Source organism: Leptonychotes weddellii, chromosome 2, assembly GCF_054177405.1.
Source record: "Leptonychotes weddellii isolate Sample4059 chromosome 2, ASM5417740v2, whole genome shotgun sequence".
Classification (NCBI taxonomy): domain Eukaryota; kingdom Metazoa; phylum Chordata; class Mammalia; order Carnivora; family Phocidae; genus Leptonychotes; species Leptonychotes weddellii.
The window spans coordinates 178,316,395-178,329,023 of record NC_138370.1 but is presented as its reverse complement, the minus strand read 5'-3'; the positions used below and the strand labels follow the sequence as shown (position 1 = coordinate 178,329,023).

At 53.2% G+C, this 12,629-nt stretch overlaps 1 protein-coding gene and 1 pseudogene across 5 annotated transcripts in view; one reads left to right on the top strand and one right to left on the bottom strand.

Annotated features, from left to right (window-relative positions):
* The window catches only part of PCGF3 (polycomb group ring finger 3), a 54,106-nt gene that overhangs the window by 15,516 nt on the left and 25,961 nt on the right, over window positions 1-12,629 (top strand). The window contains exons 2-7 of one of the 5 annotated variants that reach the window (XM_081812856.1): window positions 2,091-2,138; window positions 2,468-2,620; window positions 3,614-3,822; window positions 6,935-7,052; window positions 8,208-8,304; window positions 11,589-11,644. In XM_081812856.1, coding sequence (XP_081668982.1) covers window positions 6,944-7,052; window positions 8,208-8,304; window positions 11,589-11,644 — 262 coding nt within the window. In that variant the 5' untranslated portion in view covers window positions 2,091-2,138; window positions 2,468-2,620; window positions 3,614-3,822; window positions 6,935-6,943. Of the gene's footprint in view, window positions 1-2,090; window positions 2,139-2,467; window positions 2,621-2,649; window positions 2,813-3,206; window positions 3,304-3,613; window positions 3,823-6,934; window positions 7,053-8,207; window positions 8,305-11,588; window positions 11,645-12,629 lie in introns of those variants that run through there. The other 4 variants (XM_031018854.2, XM_006747909.3, XM_081812859.1 and 1 more) reach the window with 4 other exon arrangements.
* LOC115937240 (U6 spliceosomal RNA) lies at window positions 3,958-4,051 on the bottom strand (annotated as a pseudogene).

Below are 12,629 nucleotides of genomic sequence, written 5' to 3'. Positions count from 1 at the left end.
CCTCTAGAACCCTCAGTTTATTTCTCAGAGTCCATCGTCTCTCATGGTTCGTCTCCCCCTCCGATTTCCCCTCCTTCATTCTTCCCCTCCTGCAATCTTCTTCTTCTTCTTTTTTTTTTTTTCTTAACATATATTGCATTATTTGTTTCAGAGGTACAGATCTGTGATTCAACAGTCTTGTACAATTCACAGCGTGGAATTTATCAATTTCATATAAATTTTCAACTTTGTCAGCATAAAGTTCTTCATAATTCATACCAATAGCATAGTTCTATTATTGCTCGAATGTAACTTTCTCAAAGAGAGACGCATTGACCCCCTTCCCCCCCCACCAGTGCCCTGACTCCCCTTCTCTGCTCCTATTGATAGCATTTATCACCTTTTAACATACTAAGTAATTTACCCCTGTGTTGCATTTATTATTTATTGTCTGTCTTCCTCCAGTAGGATGTAGGCTCTAGGGAGCCTTTTTTTGTGTCTTTTTTGTTCACTGAGGTCTAGTGTTCTAGCCAAAATACAACTTAAATAACTGAAAAGTTCCTCATTCACAGTAGCCAGATCTCAAGGGCTCACCAGCCACCTATTGGGCAGAGGGGATTCTTGGAGTCCCATCATCCCAGAGCATTCTGGCCAGCCCTGGTCTAGAACTAGGTCCCGTCTTTCCTCGTCTTGCTTCTCTTGTCAGTGCCTTAGACACACCTGGTAGTCTTCCTAACCAGCCAAGTAACTCTCTTCCTCCTTCCCTCCCTCCCTGTCTTCCTTTTTCTGTAGAAGTTAATTGAGCTTCAAAGATTAATTAATAATGCAGTGTGGAAAGCTTGAAGAGTAAAAATGACATAAACTGGATATAACGTGAACATGATTTAAGTATTACTAGACCCACCGTTCCAAGGTTGTACTTAACCACTATTGTTAAGCCACCAGGGCCCTGGTGTTTTCTCAGGTGTGTCCCTGCTTCAGAAGGGAGCAGGGACAGCACCTCCAGCCCTGCCTGTCCACCTTCCCACCTGGAGGGTGGGGAGACCTCAGGGCTTCCCACAGAGGAGGGAGAGTGTGGGCAGGCAGGAGGGAAAGGTCCATGGAGGTTCTGGAGGCGTCTCAGACTGAGCCCCCACATGGCACCGTGGCCACCAGCCTGACCACCCTGGGGCCTGCAGGCTGGGGTGCAGACCACCCCCACCCCCCTGGAGCTTTGAGAGCAACCTGTTGGCTCCCTGTCACCCAGAGTGGGAGCCCAGGTCTTCCCAGAGGCCTCACAATCACCCTCTCCCCTCAGCTGTGTTCACCAGGCTCCATTCAGTGAGGCCCCTCACACGGCCCTCCCTGAACCCCGACCCTGGCCCTGTGCTGGTTGGTGTCTGTGCCCGTCTCCCCCCAGAACTCCGTGACCCCTGCCGTGGCCTGGAACCCAGCTTGGAGCCTGCGTGCTCGCCTTACAGGATGTGAGGAGGGATGTCAGGGTGCAAAAAACACAGAAATCACAGCAATTAAATACTACTATTCCCTGTCCCTCCCCGAGGTCCCAGCCTCCCATCAGGTCACCCCTGAGATTTGCCCCCTCCTCTGGAGCTGTGATGGAGCCCCCTGCCCCCACACCTCCCATAGGGCCTCCCGGCCCAGCAGCCCTTGGGCTTTGGTGACACCGGTGCTTGTGGGCAGGTGTGGGGTGCGGAGGCTACAGGACTGCCACTGAGATCTGTCCACGTCTCTGCAGTCAGTTCTGGTTCTTCACTAGTGTCTTTTTTTTTTTTTTTTTGATTTTTTTAATTTATTTACTTGACAGAGAGAGACACAGCGAGAGAGGGAACACAAGCAGGGGGAGCAGAGGGAGGGGGAGAAGCAGGCTCCCCGCTGAGCAGGGAGCCCGACGTAGGGCTGGAACCCAGGACCCTGGGATCATGACCTGAGCCGAAGGCAGACGCTCAACGACTGAGCCCCCCAGCCGCCCCTTCACTAGTGTCAGTAATTCCTGTTTTCCTCTTGGTTGTTTTAAACAAGTACATGGGCAAAGCCAAGGCTGCTGGCAGGGGACATGGGCTCTGTGTGGACCGCGTGTGTGGGTGATGCCCCTGTGTTGTGTGTCTCCACAGGCCTCACAATGTAGCAGAGCGTTCCCGGCTGCCATCTGCCATGTACAGGTAAATGCAGTTTGAACTTTGATTTTTCTCTTCTTTCAGTGCATGTGAATTGCCTAGATGTACCCTGGATTTTACTGAGTAGACTGTCGCCACAGAAGTCATTTCCTTGCAACTCCTTTAGAACGTAATGTCTGACAGCTCTAGGGGAGATTAGGGTAGAGCCACTCCCACGTCTCCAGATTTCTTCTTAACTAACAGCTGCGGTTGACCGTGTTGTATTGTTTACCACGTGGGACTCACCTAAGAACTCTAGACAGCTTCATTACGGGACCGTGTGCATCCTCCATGAATGAGCTGACAGGAAATAACGGGGGCTGTTTCTGTGCCAGAAAATGGGCAGAGATCAAGGGACAGCAGGGAGGCGCAGACGTGAAGACCCGCAGGGCAGAGTGAAGCCGCAGGCGAGGACTGACCGCATCAGAGCCGCAGCCTGAGCGCCCGATGCACAGGCAGGAGCAGGGGACCGAAGACATCTAGAAGAGGTGAGGCAGTCTCGCCCGGCCTCCAGGCCGGCCCTTCAGCGGCCTGTGTTGTCGCGTGGGGAGGGATGGACAGCTGTGAAAAGCCCACCGTTCCCGCGCACTGCTGACCTCTCCTGACGTCCGTGGGGTCTGCCTCCCTGCCCCTGCGAGAGGCTCTGAGACGCACCGGGCGAGGCATCCGGGGCTCTGCTGGTAGGTGCAGCGTGCGGAGGGTACACTCTCCTCCCCTGGCTCATGCCCACTGCTGTCCAGTGTCCAGGGCTGCACAGGGGCCACCAGGCGTGGGAGGCCCAGGGGCGGGATGTCTGCATGATGGTGACAGTGGACATTTCCCCTCTTGAGTGCAGCTCCTCATAGGCCTGAGGACGGGAGGGTGGCTGGCCTTGGGGCCACTCTTGTCTCCTGATGTGGGGGGTCAGCAGGTAGAGGGTCCCTTTCCAGGCTGTTGGGGCCATCCCCTCAGCCGGGCGCTGCGCTTGGGCGGCCTGCCCCCTCCGTCCTCCCTTGTCTCTTGCGACCTGCCTCCCTTGGGGTCGCCTCCTTTGGGGTTTCCTGTGGGTGAGACTCGTGTGTGCTCTATTAACAGGGGTCTCGAGAGGGGTGCTGTGTCCTTCGTGGCATGATTCCAGGAGGCACAGCTGTCTGTCAGCCGCCTGGTGCCCACCTGGGTGTCCCCTCACTCAGTAAGTGACGTCTACACAGTGTTTCTACCGGGACGCCCCGCTCTCACTCTGTGCCCAAGAAATGTTTGGTCGGGGGGTCTTGGAGACTTTTTGAGTCTTCTCTCAGCAAAGCCTCCATTGGTGGTTCCTGAGGAAACTGTCACCTCGGTCCGTGGTGGCTGGTGACTCCTGCTTCCGCGGGATCAGCTCACCTTCACGTCCCTTACTTACTTGTCTGTCTCAGTGTGGACGCGTGAACTTCTGTGTTACTCTGTTGGTTGTAGTCTGATTCGTTCTGTTCTCCTGATGATAGTCACTCCGTATCTTGAAGCTCCAGTTGTCGCCAGTGTGGCCAGTGGAGCCCTTGGAGCTGGGGCCAGATGCTCTGCCCCAGTTCTGTTGCATTCCTAGCCCAGCCTTACGGCAGCCACGTGTTCCTGCACCCATGAGCCTCATGGCGGACAGTGGTGTGTCCACACTGGGACCTAGGCCGCCAAGGAGCCATTACTCCCAGGCCCTCCCAACGGACAGAGCTGGGAGGTAGGTGTGGGAGTCCACACTCACATGCACACACACGTCTTCATCTATTTACCCACCTGCTCACTAAGCATGAGCTCTCACACTGACCCTGTCCCTCAAAGGGGCCAAAGGCCCCGTCTGTGCCAGCGTGACCTGGGACTTTGTTTTGGCTTCACAAATTTGTGTGTCATCCTTGAGCTAATCTTCTCTGTATCATTCTAATTTTAGTATATGTGTGGCCAAAGCGAGCCCTGTTTTGTCTGTAGTTTGGCAGCTCAGTTACTTGGTGGTTGGGAAGATATTTTGTTGCTGAGCACATTACTGTGTGGTAGGAATATTTGCATGTCCTCATGTCCTTAGTGGCTGGCATATAAACAGCTGCTCAATAGAAGGTGGAGGACGTGAGAACAGTACTCAGTTGGGGCCAGCGTGGGCCTCACGTGAGGTTTCCGTGTCGGCAGGCCCGTTTCCTGCTCTGCTTTGCTTGGGATGACTCCAGGGTTCCCCTTCTGTCCTTTTATGTCCTGCTGCACGAGGTGCTGCTGGGCTCCCCGAAGGCCAGCCACCTGGCTGGGCCTCAGTGCACACACGTGCCAAGAACAGAATGCAAACCCACGTCGGCTCAGAGCGGGTCCATCTTCACCAGATGAGGCTGGTTGGCCCACAGGAACCCCTCTGAGAATGGTCCACCAAGCCCCATTTCATCTTTACTGGATTCCTAGTAACGTCAGCGAACCCCGACCCACAGACACACCTGGCTGCAAGGGAGGTGGGAAGGGCCCTGTCCAGTGGGGACCACGTGTCTGCTGTAGCCTGACGCTGAAGGGAGGAGAGATGTGGGTGAACAGCAGAAGGGTCTGCTTTTGTCTCGCATTCCACGCAAATCCTGGAGCGGGACTGCAGTGTAGACACACGCCATTCCGTGAGCGACGCTAGCCCAGATGGCCTTCACTCACTCTGATAGTTTGTTGATTCTGACAGTTCACCTCCAGACTGCTGCTCCCTCCAGGCCCTCTGCCCCCTCACCAGCCACAAAGCCCCGGCCAGGCCCCCCCCCAGGCTGCACTGGGCCCTGGCAGGGATGGCCAGCACTGCCCTCGGACCTCACGCGGATGCACATGGGTCGCAAGTCCCGCAGGTGGTTTGCTTTCTTTCCCCTTTCTCTGAAACAGCATTAAGCAGCGACTGCCCTTGCCCTGTGGCCTGGGAACCATACGCACTGTGCGGCCAGCCGCCCTCAGTGACGCCCTCGACTCTGACAGGCCTGTTTCTGGTCTTTGTGCAGAATTCTGTTAGGAATGCTTACTTTGGGGACATTCAGTCTGTGGGCATTCATTGGAGCAGCATTTCGGGGTGGTTTCCTACTACTGCTGTAACAAATGTGTCACCTGACAGTGCCGAAGTCAGAAGTCAAGGTGCCCCCAGGGCTGGCTCCTTCTGGCTCCTTCTGGCTCCAGGGGAGAATCATTCTTTGTCTTTTCCAGCTTCTGGGGCACCTGCACCCTTGGCCCGTGGCCCACCCTCAAGCCAGCAGCGTCATGTCTCCCGGTCTCTCTGACTCTGACCCTCCCAACTCCCCTCTTAAGGGCCCTGGGATGACATGGGGCCTACGGGGTCATCTGGGACCGTCTCCCGTGTGAGGCGACGTACAGGTTTTGGGGTAGGATGTGGACATCCCCAAGAGCTGCTGTAACTCCTGGCACAGCTCAGGAGATGCAGTAACAAAGCCAACCTTCATAGAGCCTGTGGTCTAGGGAGAGACTGGTACAGTGGGGGCTGAGCAGGAAGGGGCGCACCCCCCGCCCCCGAGACAGAGACAACATGTCAGCACTTCAGCGCACCAGTGTTTGGACTTTGATGACGCTGTGGTGTGTGCAACGCTGATGTCCTGTGGGATAGTGAGGGGGATCGGCAGGTGGCCTTGGGAACCCCCAGTTCTGGGACTGGGCTGTGCTGGGCCAAGAGGCTACTGAGGCCCAGGAAGGGTGAGGTCCTGGGGGGCTGGTTGGATTTCCCCTGGACAGGACAGAGAGAAGGGGAGGAGGGTCTGGCGCCCCTGCTGGCTCAACGAAATTGCTTTCTTAGCCAGTCCTCGGTGGCAGTTTTCTATGATTTGCCATTTTAAACAATTGCAGCAAACATCTTTTGAACTTGTCCCGTTATTAAGATAAATCTCTCGAAATGGAACAGCTCCTATTCTATTCGGGTACATCTGGCTGGCAGCCCCTTTGACTGTCCGCTTCCCTGGGACTTGTCAGGACCAAACGTCGACTGGAATGTCTGAGGAATGACCTGTGGTGTGACCTGCGTGTGTGGAGGTATCTGTGGGTTGAGCACCTTTGCATGTGCTTATCAGCTGTTCCCGTGTGTCCACAATGAGGCCTCATTGGGGACTTTGCTTCTTGTTCAGGTTGGGCCAGTGTTGCCCTCACTAGCGTCCCTCAGGGTCATTTGTCCCCTAGCTTTACAGAGGAGCCAGAAGCTCTGGCAGTGACCCCACAGCCTCCTGCTCCCGCAGCCTCTCTTCCTGCAGCTACGCGGATCTCCTGACTCACCCACCCACCTCACCAGCTGGCTTCAGCTCAGTCCTGAGCAGGAGAGGTTCGGGGGGGCCCGGAGGGGGCAGTGTCATGGGTGGTTAAGGAGAAGCGGTAGTGCATTTGCGGGGTGCCGCCCGTCGGGTGTCTGGCAGGACAGTCATGGTCCTCTGTGAGAAGACCTACAGCACTCCATTCTACAGATGGAAGTCGGGCCCCAGAGTCTTTGCAGCTTGGACCTGGCCCTGGTGGGTAGCTGAGCCCTTCTAGGGGGATGTGCTGTAGCTTGATTTATGTTGAGCCTGGACCTTTGATGGAACACCTGGGAGTATTTCAGGGGTGCCTGGGTGTGCAGTCGGTTGGGCATCCGACTCCTGGTTTCGGCTCAGGTCGTGATCTCAGGGTCGTGAGATGGAGCCCTGCATCGGGCTCCTTGCTCAGCAGGGAGTCTGCCGAAGATTTTCGCTCTCCCTCTGCCCCTCCCCCTGTTCATGCTATCTCTCTCCCTCTCTCTCTAAAAATAAATAAATCTAAAAAAAAAAAAACACACATGGGAGTATTTCAGATATTACTTAATAAGTGGTTTTTTCTTGCAGAAGCCAAAGATGTTGACCAGAAAGATTAAACTCTGGGACATAAACGCCCACATCACCTGCCGCCTGTGCAGCGGGTATCTCATCGACGCGACCACGGTGACCGAGTGTCTGCACACGTGTATGTGGGGAATGTTCTAGAACATGGTGTTCGACAGCCGTGGGAGAAATGTGACTGAGTGCATATGTGCGTGGCGGAATGTCCTAGAACGAGGCCTATGACAGCTTCGAGCCTTGTGGTTTCTTGATCCTTGGGCTTTCTTTTTTCTTCTATTTCTTTCTTTTTTTTTCTCACCAAAAGCTTTTAGCTCAAGCACAAAGCAAGACACAGAAGCAGGACTAAAGAAGATCTTAAATCAGAGAAATTATTTCAAATTAAAAATATTATGGGTAATTTGAGTAGCGATATCATTTAAGAAAGCTAAATACAGGAAAACTTAGTTATTTCTGTGTAACCGCAAAACTAGTATAACTGCGTTATGACAAAATACTCATTTCTAGTGGACAGAAATGCTTATTTTTCAAGTTTCCAAATGAATTCCTTAAACTTTTTAAACAGGGAAATGTGGTTTGGCTCCTCAAGGCTAATGAGCCTGTGTTTTGATGTTTAGAAGACCCAGCTTGTGCTGAACTGGGGGTGATTTAAGCCCCGTCTTGAGTGAACAGTTAGCAGGTGCTATTCACCTGAAGCTAGCCGCTGGGACGGTGGCTGAGGATGCCAGGCAGGAGCCCTCTGTGGGGACAGGGTCTTTGCAATAAAACCAATGCCTGGAATGCAGATGACTTTTGATCCTGTATTTTCTGCCTTAGAAAATAAAACATTTGCCAATTTTGATGGAACTTCTATTTTAAAGGTAATCATAGCTTTAAATTGTTATTCTCATTGAATTTTCTCGAATTCTGTTATACACAGAAAATCTTGTGATTTTTTTAGACAAAGGTGAAAATTGTAACTGTTAGCCCCTGTGGTGAGAATATTCGGACGAGACCCTGAAGTGCATTCTAGTGATGTCTCAGCTCTTGACCTCTGGGCACCTCGTCCTCACTTAGGTTCCTCGTCCCTCTTGTCCCTACACCCCAGACCTGCTGAGTGAGGCGCCTGATTGAGCACTTGAGACTTCTCCGTTGTTGGTGAGACCTGAGAGGCAGGTGTCCCATCGAAGCAGCCACGTGCGAGGTGGTCTGCACTGTGGCTGGAGTGCGTGCCGAGCCCGAGGACGTGTCGGGATCTGCATTCTGGTTTCACTTTCTGACATGCATGTGCTTTTGCAAACAGTCTGTCGGAGTTGCCTGGTCAAGTATTTGGAAGAGAATAACACCTGCCCCACGTGTAGGATTGTGATCCACCAGAGTCACCCGCTACAGTACATTGGGTAAGTGCCTCCAGGCTCCCCGGTCACAGCTTCCGGCATCGTTCCATGTCAGGGACCCGCCCTGCTCTGCGCACCTGGCCTCCCTGCCGGCCAAGTCAGACCAGTGAGCACTGGGGCCATTCCCACAAGTTTTCAGGAGTATTTGCTCAAATTGAATAATTTGAGGAACCTCAGGACCAATGTGGATTTCACTGGTTTTACACTAAACGGGCTGACGTTTACTCTGAAGCGGGTGGCAGCCCTGGGTCCACCTTTCTGTTGTGGAACGAGTGGTCCTAGGCCCCTTGCGTGTGGCCTGCATCTTGTTCCTTGCAGCTGGTGGCCCTGCTGGCGTCAGGGGGTCGGCTTGTGGCCTTTATGCAGAGTTTTAAATGGCTTCCAGATTTGGGGGGCTGTTCTAAAGGAAGCGAAGCACTCCCCACACCACGTGGGAGCAGCAGAGGTAGGTCTGAAAATCTGTTCTGAACCACTCCTAAGGGTGTGAAGTATCTAGTGGGCACAGAAGAGTTTAAAAACATGTCCGCGCAGCGAGAAACCACTCCCAGGTCAAGAGGTAGATACCGCCAGGCCCAGAAGCCCCTGCCCAACAGCCCACCGTCCCCAGACAACAGAGCTTAGTCCCCTTTGTCCAGCTCACTACAAGTGGGACCAACAGTGTGTTTGTGTGCCTTGCCCTTGACCCGGCCTGTTAGTGTGGGGTTCTGTGGCCGGGGGACATTGGGGTGTCCGTGGCGGGCACTCAGTGCTGCTCTGGGCGTTGCCGCGCAGGTGTCTCTCTGCCGTCCCTCAGAGCAGAGTGTTGGGGTTTAGAGCTCTTGTGCCTTGCCGTGCTCTCCTGGGCTGTTGTGCAGTGCACGACCTTACCAGTGTGTCCTGTGGGTGCCCGTGGACTGCATTCTTGCCACGTGGTGGCTCTGTAGGGTATCTTGTGCTCTTGCCCTGGTTATCAGTGAGCCCCGGCCTCTTCCCAAATGTTACCTGGCCATTTGGACTTCTGGGAGGTTCACATCTCATGTCATTTTCTATTGGGTTCTTTGTTTTGTTCTGATTTTAAGAAACGCTTTATATATATTCTGGGCGCTAATTGTTGGCAGTGTGTATTCACGTGTTTCCTGTCTTGGGGGTGTAGTTTTGTAGAGCAGGGGGGCTTTCCTGATGTGAACTATAAAAGGCAGGAGGTAGTGGGGCTTCATGCCGGCGGGAAGCTGTGGAGACTCTGGCCCTCCCTCTCAGAGTGCCACGGCCCCTCTCCTGCGCTCTGCATTAGGCAGGGCTTTCTGGAGAGCTGAAACTCTTTAGCAGTCTGGGACCCTGGTGTTCTAAACATAGCCTAACCTGCTAACACACAGAGGGGGCCAGTAGAGCGGAGCTAGCCAGGTGCGTTGGCCAGGCCCTGCCTCTTCTCTGTGCAGTGACCATGTGGTGACCAGGGAGGGAGGCCAGGGAGGTCAAGGTGCAGAGCTAGGGGAAGATGCTCGGCCCTGAGGCCTGCTGTGGGCTCTGGGCTCCAGGGTGGCTCTTTCCTGCTAATCCTGTCCCTTACTCCTTGCCCTCTGTGCTCTGCCTGGAACTACAGTGTTTTACCCATCTTGATGCCGGCTCTGCAGTTGGCTCAGAGCCTTGTTCCTGACACAGCTTCGCCCTCCACACTTGGCCCAGCCTTCTGCTCTGATTCTGCTACACCCTGATCGCGCGGTTGCCCCAAAGGAAGGGCCTTCAGCTCTGGGCTGGGGCAGAGTGGGGAGAGGGCACTTAGGATGGGGCAGCAGGGCCTGGTGGCCCCATGCAGGGCCCCAGGCAGTGGCTCGGGCCTTAGGAGGTAGGATGATGCCGTGAGGTGCTGGCTGCAGGCGGGTGCTGAGCCTGAGCTCCTAAGGTCCAGTAGATCTGTGAGGCAGCTCTGTCCTTCCAGGCTTCATCTTCAAGACAAGGACTTTAGCCATGTGGGCCAGGTCAAGAGAAGAGCTAAGAGAGGGTGTGTAGCCTACAGCATGGAGTGTAAGCATGAATACTGCAAAGAAGTGGCCTCTGTACCAAGGGGCTGCCACACCAAGAGCCTGGATGTGCCGACACCAGGAAAAATGCCCTGTGCAGTTCTGTCCTGCCTCCTGGAACCCTCCCCAGGGAGGGTCCCCTGAATCCTCCACTCTGCCCTGTGGATCCTTGGCCAGGCAGGCAGGGCTTAGCATGTTCATGCAGAGGACCCAGGGTCGAGCTCTGCAGCAGGATTCGGTCCGGCCTGCTTTCCCTGTGGATCAGGTGAGCTTTCCACGAAGCCGGCGGGGGTAGAGTCGGAGATGGGAGTCGCACGTGCTGCAGGCCACCTGGGACTCGTGATGCTTATCCATGTGCGTGTGTCCGTCACCCATACACACACGTAATGTGAGCGTGGGGACGTGAGATGTATTTCTTGGTGTGGATCGTGGTCAGAAGGGTTGAAAAACCCTGCTTCTGGCAGCCACACCACAGGCCGAGTCGTCAGCCCAGTGTCTGGTAGAACTTCAGAGTTCTTGGAAATGGTGAGCGGTGGTCTCTGCAGGACCTGGTCCCCCACCGTTTGTGGCAGAACGGTGAGCCTGGTGAGTGGCTGCCCTGTGCCCGGTCCTGGCCTAGCTCTCTCGGCTAAATGTCGGTGGGTTTTGTGGAGCATAATTGTTTGTCAGTTAGTTACAAGTTACCTATCTGGGTTTCTTAAGGTTTTCATTTTAATGGATGATGTTTGAAAATTAACGCTGATTTGAAAAGTTACTTAAATGTATTAATAATTTATGTTTAAAAATAGCAAACTGGAATAAGAATTATATTTCAAATACTGTGCTTATGTAACATTCCCAGAAAACCTTCGTAGGTGGATCATAAAGACCACCAGAGGGCCTGATCTTAGGGCCTTTCCTCTACATTTTTCAGAACGTTAAAGAAAAGCTTCCTGTCTGGTGGAGACCCGGGGAAGCACCCGTGGAAGAGGTGGGGGAGGCGGTGTGCGGTTGGACAGGCCACTCCAGGCCACGGCTCTGGTTGGCACTGCGTTCAGCAGGCAGAGGGCACTCTCACCTAGAGGATCTTTGTGCCAGCACTACTTGAAATGTTCTTAAGCTTCCAGAACCTGAATTAAATGGTGCATTAATTCAGGTCATATATAACGTTTGCTAGCACATTTTTATAAGTGCAAACTAGAAGCAGAATTCAACCAAGATTTCAAATTTGTGATTGTGGAGTTTGCTCTTGTTATTGGAAAATGTGCCCGGGTTTTTGGCTAACCTTATCTGTTGTATTCTCTTTGCCAGTCATGACAGAACCATGCAGGACATTGTTTACAAACTGGTTCCAGGCCTTCAGGAAGGTGAGTGTCAGAATGTCTCTCTTGGACCGCAGAGTCTGCAGCACGGCGTCTGGGGGGGCTTTCCTCGTGGGGTCCTGGCCCTGGAGGGAGGCCCCCTCTGTGGCAACAGCACCACCTGTCTTGTCGCTGTGCTGAACTCACGAGTACCGTGGGGCCGGCTTCGTCCACTGTCTGCCTCGCCGCTCCTGCGTTCGGGAGGAACGTGCTGAGCATGCAGCCTCGTGGGGGCGGCGTCCCTGATCATACCTCCGCAGACGCGCAACCAGTAGCCAGGGTGTCGATAAAGTTAAACTGTATTTAAAGTCAAATGTCATTGAGGATTAAAAAGAAATACTATGTAGTATAAATATCCTGAAAGTGGAAGTGGCCGTTCTTTTTAAAACTTTTCTCCAGTTCTGAACACAGAGACCGTTGCTGTCCCTCTCTGTGGGGGTGGTGATAGGGGCGGTGGGGAGGGACACTGGTCTCAGGGTCTGGGGGTGGGATGACATGGCAGTGCCTCCTGGCAAAACTTAGGTGCACTTTCTTTCAAAGGTAAAATATGTTGGGAATTTCTTTGGGCTGTGTTTTCTCATTGTAATGTTTCAGAAGACGGTTATAATGTAAAATACAGCTTACTGTGTTAGATCAGAAGATATTCATTTGGCTTTTCACGTAACTTAATAATGTTGTTCATCTTTTCTTCACCATTCACAAGTTCATTTATATAAGAAGAATTTAAGTTTCCTGAGTAAAATGTAGATGGAGACAACCATCTTTTGATAGCCAAAAGTTTTTTAGTCCTAAGGCAAAGAATACATCCAAATAAAATGCCAGTACCTTTAAAAATTATTATAGAGTATTTTAAACACAAAAGCAGGCAGAACCACGTACAGAATCCCATGTGTTTATTACCCAGAGTCCACAGTTTTCCAGCTCACAGTGAATCCTGTTTCATCCACTGCCCCCGCCCATCTTCCTGTCCCAGAAGATAAGGTTCTTCTTA